Here is a 9,373-nt window from a genome sequence, read left to right as displayed (position 1 = left end):
AGGGCTAAAACATCCACTCAGTACAAACCGTGGTACAGTTCACCTGGGACCCTTAGGAATAAAGCAACAACGAATCTTAAGTCAGATGTGTGACCAATGCCTAGCTCTACACACACACACACACACACAGCAGCAAATGAAAATATAAAAAGAACTACTTTTATTTATTGGTAAACATAAATGACCAGCTTGGAGCTTCTGGTGCACCTCTCCAGCCGGGACTCTTGCACCCGCACACACGCTCTTTAACATAAAACACTGGGGTCACAACACGCAACACAGCAAGAAGGCAGAGTGGCCGGGAAGGTGTTTGCAGATTTAAGCTTTGGGATTGAAGTAGCTGGTAAAAAGAAAGGCACCAAATTGGGGTCTGGAGAGACTTGGCAACTGGGGACAAGGCTGGTCAGCCCAGACACCCAGGGACAAACACCCCTACTTTGCTAACAGCTAGTGGGACTCTAGGTTCCTCTCAAGAGCTTAGAGGAACCTCTAAGGCAGTACAGTGCCTGGCAGAAAAGAAGCTGCAAAGTTTGAGTCAGCCAAGGAGCCCGCAGGGTGGGCTCCATCCCTGCTGCAGGCAGCACTTCCTGCCAGTTGGACCTGGATGACCCTCAGTGCAGTGATGGACATGTTCTGTCCCCAAAGGCACACTGTTGAGGTCAATCTGGCTGCACAGAGGCCATCTCTTCCTATTTGGTGTGGGGGTGAGGATCTGGGGGTCCTGAAGCCTGGCAAGCCCCTAGGCAGGCTGGCTTGAGGAAGGACAGCACCTCTCTGCAAGGTGGCTGGAGCCAAGAGGACCTCTGCAGGCTGGTGACAGTTCCAGACCTCCCCCAGACTTTTTGGCATCACAAAATCATGTCAATCAGATTGCCTACCACAGCCACCTCCTGCCCACCTTTCTGCTGTCATCCCGGCACAAAAATCCCGACATTGACCAGAAACCTAGCAAGGCGGCTCTGAGACTCAGATCTGAGGCGGGACAGGGAGAAGGCCCTCAGGTGGGTTCAGAAATCTTGTTTCTTGGAGGGGATGAACAGGCCCTCCGCTAGGCAGGCTGCTCAGACTTTGTCCCACATCCACAATGGCACTGGGAGATTGCTTCTCACCTGGGAAGCAGAATATGGAACCCCCAAAGGTGTGTCTGTGTGTGTGGGGATTGTCAGGGAAAGTGGCACCTGAGGAGTGGCCTATCCACTGGGTCAGGGCCATGGACTTGGGGCAAACATTTGCACTGCCTATTGTCCTGTGGCTGGCAGCCAGTCCATGGGCCACAGGCCTAGGCTGGTGAATCCAGCTGCCTGCTAAGGGCCCCCCCCCCCTGCAGAAAGCCTGTTGGCCCAACTCTTAGTCCCAGCTTCTTGGCCTGTGTCTGTCCCCTCCCCCAGGCCAGCGGCTCCAACCCTGGGAACCAGGGTGTACTCTAGAGGACCCTGAGGCACAGGCTGGCAGGAGGCAGCAGTGCCATCTGGTTCAGACTCCTGGAAGATCCTCAGATGTTCCTGGACCCTTGAGGCCAACTCGGGCTGGAGATGTTAATCGGAATCAGGGTCAGAGGGTGCTAAATCCAACATCTTTGGGGTTCCTGACCTTGCTTTCTGACCCTGTCCTTGCTGTTCCTGGGGCAGGGTCTCTACCTTGTCCTTAAAGGCTCAGGCACAGCTCTGGCTGGGGTTCCTGCCCACAGGCCCCTTCTCCGCCCTATTTGACCTTCTGAAGGCTGGTGCCAGGCCTAAGGATGCCCAGGCCCCCCACCCCACTCTACTTTGCCCACCCCTGTGGGGGAACAGTGAGCTGTGCCAGAAGCTCCCCCCGATCCCTTCCCTGGGAACAAGGCAGGTCTGAGTGCTGTCATTTCAGGCTAGGAAGGGGCACCCAAACTCATGTGGAGACCTGCAGTGAGCTGGCAGGGGCTTGAGCCCCAGGGCCACTTGGACCTCCTGAGGCGACGGGAGCGAGGGAGGCCTGAAGAGGTAGGAACACAGGGAAGCCAGGCCCCAGCAAGGCAAGGAGGCAGCCCCAAGCCCCGGGGCAGGGTCTGGAGAGAGGTCTTCAAGCCAGTGGTGCAGGAGACCCCTGCAGACCTCCCCTTAGCTGTGGGGTGGCAGGCCGCCGCACTTCACCAAAGGCAAAGAGGGAGAAGGGGTCAGACCTGGGTGGGTGGGAGCTCTGGGTAGGGGTGGCCCAGGGCCTCAGTAATGTCTCAGGTTGAAGAAGCCCACGCTGGTGGGGGACTCCTTCACCGTGACAGTGATGAGGTTGGCTGTGACATCAGTGACAAACACGTGCTCGATGAGGCTGCGGGTAGGTTTCCAGTCCTGGCTGGTCTGGACGGACACTGACAGACTCTGCCCGGCACCTGGCACCGAGGCCGAGTCAGGGTCCGAGTCGGAGCTGCTGTTCTCTTCACCAGTGCTCATCTCCGACAGCATGGTGGCCTTGCGGACTTCTCCGGGGGCTGCGTGGCCGTCCTGTCCCCCGGGGGCAGAGCTGTTCTTGATGTTCTCCCTCTTGCCTGCAGGGGTGGGCAGTGCTGCTGCTCTGGAGGCCAGCTTCTCCCCTTTGCCCGCCTCAGTGGTCATGCCGGCTGCACTCACAGCACCCGGGCCACCCCCAGTGCCCTTCCCTGTGCCGGGGTGGGGTGCAGGGATGGCCTTGGTGGCTGTGGCATGGCGGGCAAGCAGGCCCACTCCAGGGATGCCATTCTTGACACTCTGTAAGTCCAAGACCTGCAAGCTCAGCTCCTGGGTGGGTGCCAGCTGGGAGCCTGGGCACCCGGCGGGGACCTTGCTGCTGCCATGGGTGTGGGGTCCTCCCCCTGCGCTGCTCCCTTTCTGCTCCCCAGCTCCACTGCTGGGGGCCTTTGGGACTTTGCTTCCTGGGGGGCTCATCCCCAGCTCCCCTTTCTGCGTCCTCATCTTTAGGTCCAGCCCCAGGCCGCACTTGCTGGAGGCCTGGGTCTTGAGTGCCAGTCTGCTGGCCGCCTGGGCCTGGCTCTGGCCCACGCGGTTCATGTAGTGCACAATGGAGCTCTGCCAGCTGATGGCGCCACGGCTGGGGCTGCCCGTCACGCCCTTCATCAGGCTGGCCAGGTTCTCCGGGGTGGCCATGGTGCTGGGGCCGCCACAGGTCTCTTTGGCATGGGCCTTTAGGGCCGCTAGGCCTGCCACAGGGGCGCTGAGTGGAGGGGGCAGCTTGCTGGCTGGGGCCCCCAGCTCCTTTCGGGCGGTCTTCAGCACCTTGGCCAGGCTCACAGGCCGCCGGGCCGCCTTCTGCTCCGGGGGCAGGGGTTTGCGCCCCCGCTTCTTACGGATGGGATCCTTGAGCTCAGGCTTGGCCACCAGGATCTGGGCCTTCTTCTGAGGCACTGGGTGGGTCTCACGGCCTCGGGGACCCCTTTTGGCATCTAAGTCACTGTCGTCATCTTCATCTGAGGAAGACGAAGATGACGTGGAGGAAGAGGAGGAACTGCTAGACTTGGATTTGGAGGGTGCATCGGGTTCCTGGGAAGACAAGAGGAGGGAGTCATTTCTCTGCTGCCTGGTGCCAAGGTCAGAGCACCAGGCTTCCTCAAGGGACGTCAGCATCTGCAGCCAGTAACTCGGTGGCTTCCCAGACCAAGGAGAAGTGACCGCTCACCATGTGGTCCCCAAAAGATGTAACAGGCTTTACATGAAATGTAAAGTTAAAGGCAGAGTAGAAAAAAACAAAAACAAAAACAAAACAGGTTGTTTGTAAAATTAACTCGGAGTAACGAGGATACAGCACAGAACTTCCCACACACCACTGGCTTTTAAGGGACACAAGTTTTGCTCTAGATATCTGGCAGACAAGTCAAAAAGGGCATTGTACCCAGAATGGCACAAGCCACTGTGCTAGAGGGCTGAGCCTTAGAGTCCAAGGGCTTCGATCAGAACCAAGCAGATTCCTGCTCCAATCACCCTATCTCCAAATCTGACCCCTCAGAGCATTCTAGTGCACAGGTCAACACACCACCCCCTCCTCCTCTTCTGAATGTCATCCCAAATGCCAAAGTATGTCCCCCTGTTTCTTAGGTACCCTGCTGTCTGCTGGGCAGAATCTTCTAAGGTGGTTAGGGAGATGGGTTCCCTGCAGAGAAGCTCTCCTGATCTGAACAGGAAACTGAACCTGTCAGACCTGGAGGGTCTCCTCACTCCAAAGAAAGCCTTTTACAGTCCACAGGCTTCTGTAGCCTGCACTGTCCTGCTGGAGAGGAAGATTTGAAAGACAAAAGAACCCCCCCCCCCATGCAGAACAGTCAGCAAGATTCCAAGTAGGGATCCACAGTCCCCTGGAAGTGGTACTGGAAGTGACCGAGCTCCTGGCCAAGGCATGCCAGGGTCCACAGCAGTTCACTGAGAAGACAATCAAAGACACATCCAGACCAAGGCCAGACTCCCCTCCCGTCTCGCCTCTGGTGTGTTGGGAGTGGAGGGGTGATGGCAGGGACTCTGGTGCACGCATGCCTGTGGTGTGGGAAGCCCACCTTGCTGTGGTCAGCATGGCAGGGAGGGGAGGAATGACAGGACATTCCCAAGAAGATACCAGCACAGCATGGCCCCCTGCCCTCCTGCTGGCTCCTGGGCCTTCAGCCAGCCCTGTGTTTCCTGGCTACCTTGATTTAAGGTGTACTCAGGGCTGGGTATGGAATGGCCCAATATCTTGGGCCTGACTAATTACCCTGTTGGTCCATATCTACGTGGTAAACCTCTGAGCACCTCCATATGATGCTTCCCATTCTTTTCTGGTTCTTGATGATAAGCCCCCGGGAGCAAGAGGGAATCACAGGCAGTGGCCAAGTTTGACCCTGCTACCCAGAAAAAATGTATAGAAGCCCAGAGAAACAGGGTCAGGAGGCTTGGCCCTGCAGGATGCCAACAGGGTGGAAGGAAAGACAGGACTCTGTGACTTGCTAGTGACCCTGCTCAGAGGCTTGGAGGCAGCACACAGGGGGATTCCGCCTTCTGAGCAGAGGAAAACTTCTGCAGAAGTAACGTCCCCACCCAAGAGCCCTGAAACCTTTCCTCTGCCCAAAGAGGTCTTAGAAGTGCACACTCACCTTGAGCTTGGAGCGACGGCTGCAGGACGATGTGACCGTGTGCTTCCTGGGCCTGCCCCTGGGCCTCTTCCCCCTCTTTCGGTTCTGTATCTCCTTCTCGTGTTCCCTGAAGACACACACTGATCAGTGTGGAAAGGCACTGCTCACAACCTCCCCTAACACACAGGAATCCCACGGCTTCTAACACCTCACTGGCCCCTGAGGTTCTCTGCTGCTCTGGTCTGTGGCAGCTTGTTGACTATTTTGCTGCAAAGTTGCACTGTGTCCATCAAATGCCCACAGCAGAGGTCCAGACCTCATTGTTTTTTTGGTGTGGCAAGGGTCATCTTTATCTCCACAGGAACGCAGCTCACTGGCATCTGGCTAAGACAAAGCGAGGACAGGCACAACTCTGGTTTACGCCTACAAACTTTCTGCAGGTGGAATGTCTTGCAAAAAATCCAGCTTGGCTAACGGGAAGCAGCTTTTGGGGCATGTGGTGCAAACTCTCATTTTAACAGAAGAAAGACCAAGGCAAGGAGACAGCAAAAAATGTCCCCACCATCAAAGTCCTACCTCTGCCTGAGAATGTTCCCCAGGGTCAGTTTGCTGGCAAGGCTCTCCCGAGTTCTCCTCTCTAGCCACTTGCTCTTGACAGAAGTAACGGAGGTGCTCATGGGCGAAGCAGTAGTGAGGGCTCAAAGCCTGCACCTCCTGCAGCCCTCCTGCCTCAGGGGTCAGGAAGCACTCCCAAGAGCATGGCCCCCAGCCCCCGCCGAAGCTCATACTTCAGGCCACCCCATCGGAAGGGGCCTGACCTGGAGAAGATTCCCGTAGTTAAACAAACAGGGCTGGGCTGGGGCTGAGCAGCAGAGCGCTTGCCTAGCCTGTGTGAGGCCCTGGGTTTGATCCTCAGCACCACATAAAAATAGAGATATTATGTAAAAAATAAAATAGATAACGGGGCCTGGAAGGTGACCCCCTAGAGAATCTGATTAGCACTCCCAGGCAAGGCCCACCTTCCTGGTTGTATTTCTTCCACGATGTAATCCTAGCCACCCACGGTTTAAAAACTCTCAGATATTTTGGCTCTCATCTGTTTAACCAAAAGCTAGGTCGAGGACACGTGCCGCTCAACAGTTGGAATGCTGTCTGCTGTCTTTGTGGTGCTGGGGGTCAAACATGCCAGGCGAGCTCTCTACCACAGAAGGACACTCAGTCCTAGGACACCGTCGTTTTTTTCACCTGGGCTGGTCTTAAATTCCTGGGTTCAAGTGATCCTCCTGTCTCTGCCTTCAGAGTGGTGAGACTACAGGAGGATGCCACAGCACCTCACCCAAGGGGGCCACCTCAAAGGCAAAAAAATGAACTAAGGTCCTGCAGTGTGTCAAGCTGACCTCCTTGAGGTTCACAGGACCAAGTTATGAGCTAAACAGAAGGTGATGAGATGGCTGATACCAGATTTCCCAAAGCCAGCACCTGCACCTACTTTCTCTCGCCATGCGAAAACCTACCTGCTAGGATGACCTGAGAACTAGCCTGTCAGAGTGACCCCCGCCGGGAGGCTTTGAGCACCAAATCATCTGCCTCTGAACACAGGAAGCTCCTATAAGGGGGAAGCCATCGGGCTGCCACCCACAATTTGCTACCACATGGTGTTCACACCGGGATGAGTGGGCACACCATTGCCTTCCCTCACCACCCTGCCTCTAGAACACCTCACGGAGGCCTGTCTCTTAACCCAGGTCTCCTACCTATAGGTGGGAATGACATCTAGAATTACATAAGCAAATCCAGCCCAAGCCTGCAGACCCCTGCCCGAGTTCTACCTCAGTACTGTTTGGCAGGTCAGAGCAAAGTTAATGTACTGCTCTGGACACAACAGGTGAAACTGTGCTGTGGCGTCAGCTCACTGTCTGAGCCTTCTCCTGCCCGTGGACACTTCTGTAGGGGCAAGAGGACAGGCCTGCAGTTTTGCGGCAAACCTGTGGCCCTGGTTCTTATTAGTGCAGTCTACAAATTACAAAAAGGTCAAATGAAAGCCGAGCCTTTGCAGGAAAGAACAGAGGAGGTGTGCTGTTGCCAGCCTGTCCACCAGAGACCAAAGCAGCACTTCCTAGGGACTCCTCAGATAGGGAGAGTGCTGGCTGGGGACCTTGGATGCTTTGCCAAGGAGATGGCACAAGAGACCTGGGGACTGTCTTGCTATGAGACCTAAAATCAGCCCAGCCCAAGCCCTCTAGGGGGCCACTGGCCCCAACTCTCCCCTCCTCCTGTACAGTTACTGGTCTCACTTCTTCTGGAAGGCCAGGAGCAGCCGTGGGTCCAGGATGTTCTCCTCTGGCTCCCAGCTGTTATGTCTGGAAAAGCAAAGAGTAGGTTGGTGCCGGAGACCCAGCCCTGCCTGGGTCACCACTGCTCCCCTAGCACAACTGGACGCAAGGACACCTTGGCTCAGTAGCCCTTAAAAGGCCCAACCCAGATGCTGGAGGTCCTTGAGGCCAGTGCCCTAACCTCAAATCCACAGAGAAACTGCCACTTCAAGCCCTCAATTAAAAAGGCCACAGGAGGACTCCAAGTCTGCGCCTGGGAGGAAAACAAATCCCCCCCTCCAAAACCACAAAGTTGCAGAAAGGGAATCCCCCAAACCCTGGCCCGGAGCCAGGGAGGGAAGGGAAGGCAGGTCCAGGACGCGGGGAGGGGGAGACTGAGGGGCACAGACAGCCCAGACAGAACAATGTGGCTGGCGCCCCAGCCAGCGGGGGCCAAGCACCGGAGTTGGAGCAAAGAAAGGGTAGTCGGGGTAAAAAGGGGTGCGGAGCAGCTGCGGAGGCAGCCTCAGGGGACTTTAAGTCCCCTCCCTTCCATTAAAGGAAAGAAAGGGGGAGGGGGGAGTCCCACATCCATCAATAGGAAGCTCAGGTTACAGCGGGGGGAAATATGGATAGGCGGAGGGGGGCTCGCGTCCCGCGCCTGCCCCGCCAGGCCAGGAAGCGGTGAGCCGGGCGGGGGTGAAAGCAACAAATGGGCCCCGGGGAGAGCGCGGGCGCAGCGGTGGAGGGTCGCTGGGGGTTACGGAGAGGGAAGCCACCAGCTCCGCTCCCCGCGGGCTCGTAAACAAAGGGCGGCCCCAGGCCCGGCTGGCGCCCCCACCCGCGGAACGCTCGGGGACCCCGCGAACTTCCCGCCTCGCTCGTGAACGCCCCGCTCCCTAGACGGCGCGACCTAGGGTCCCCAGGCCGCCCCCACCCCCGGCGAGGTGGCGAGCGCGGGAAGGCGGGCCCGCATCGTGGGACTCACTTGGAGGACCAGCCGCGCCACTTGACCAGGTACTCCAGCTTGCCCTGCGGGGAGAGAAGAGCAGGCGGTGAGCCGGACGCCAGGGCGGGCCGGGCGGCGGCGGGCGGGGTGGCACGCACCTTGCGGAGCCGCTTGCTCAGGATGCACTCGGCGGCGAAGACCTGCTCGCCCACGCTGCTCAGCTCCTCCATGCCGCCGCCCGCCCGCGGCCCCGCGCCCGCCGCCGCACACAAAGCACCGCCCCCGCCCGCGCCCCGCCCCGCGCACGCGCGCCGAGCCGCCCGCCGCCCCGCGCGCAGCCCAATCGGGCCCGGCCAATGGGCGCGCGGGGCGGGGCGCGCATTGTTCGTGGCGGGCTGGCCCTGGACCCCGACTGGGGTCCGCACGGCAGCGGGCGGGAGTGTTGTTCCTGTCGGGGGCGCGGCTGGGGCTGGGGAGCGGAGAGGGAGCGAGGGTCGGCGGGCGGGCCGGGCCCGCGCAGAAGGAGGGCGCGTCTGGCGGCCGCGGACCTGCAGCTCGCCGAAAGTGCCACTCGGCCCGGAGCGCGCCGGCCTTCCTCCCAACTTCGTTTTCCCGGCAAAAAGCTATTGTTTTGCCAGAAGGGAGGGAAACGGGAGGGCGCGCGGCGCTTCCTGCCCCCGCCGTAGAGGGGCGCTGCTTCGGCGCCCCCGCCTTGAACTGGGTCTATGGGTCTGGTGGGACAGTCCTATTTTGCAAGGGAACAAAACGGGCCAGGAGTGGGGAAGGGATGGAAAATAGGTACGGGCAGCGGGAGTGGGGCTCTAGGACAAAAACAGCGTCCCAGGCTTCCCCCAACCCCAAAGGCAAGAGAAGAAAATGCATGAATAACTAAAAATGCCAACCACTTGAGAAAGAAATTATACGAATTTAGTTCTTACTAAATTGCAGTGACAGCGAGACCCAGACGCCAAGTTTCAGGATACTTATGGGGAGAAAAGCAACTGCTGTTCTTAGTTCGTTTGATTTTGGTTACAGGAACTTGGGACGGTTTGC

The 9,373-nt window shown here is 58.2% G+C and overlaps 1 protein-coding gene across 1 annotated transcript; it reads right to left on the bottom strand.

The window, feature by feature from the left end:
* Positions 1-2,171: 2,171 nt before the first annotated feature.
* Positions 2,172-8,550, bottom strand: Cbx2 (chromobox 2). Its single transcript, XM_026408447.2, has 5 exons — positions 8,479-8,550; positions 8,360-8,403; positions 7,354-7,419; positions 5,081-5,186; positions 2,172-3,503 (listed from the first exon to the last, which is right to left on the bottom strand). The coding sequence occupies exons 1-5, from the start codon at positions 8,548-8,550 to the stop codon at positions 2,193-2,195; spliced, it is 1,599 nt and encodes a 532-aa protein (XP_026264232.2). The 3' UTR covers positions 2,172-2,192.
* Positions 8,551-9,373: the final 823 nt, after the last annotated feature.

This window comes from Urocitellus parryii, chromosome 7, assembly GCF_045843805.1.
Source record: "Urocitellus parryii isolate mUroPar1 chromosome 7, mUroPar1.hap1, whole genome shotgun sequence".
NCBI lineage: Eukaryota > Metazoa > Chordata > Mammalia > Rodentia > Sciuridae > Urocitellus > Urocitellus parryii.
Note: the sequence above shows the minus strand (reverse complement) of the source record. Positions and strands in the feature narration are given on the sequence as shown.

Bases quoted from the DNA above. Each gene is read 5' to 3' on its own strand.
- Cbx2 (XM_026408447.2), bottom strand. From the start codon at position 8,550: ATGGAGGAGCTGAGCAGCGTGGGCGAGCAGGTCTTCGCCGCCGAGTGC. The intron at 8,404-8,478 runs GTGCGTGCCACC...CTCTCCCCGCAG, and splicing joins TGAGCAAGCGGCTCCGCAAG to GGCAAGCTGGAGTACCTGGT. The intron at 7,420-8,359 runs GTGAGTCCCACG...TTGCTTTTCCAG, and splicing joins TGGCGCGGCTGGTCCTCCAA to ACATAACAGCTGGGAGCCAG.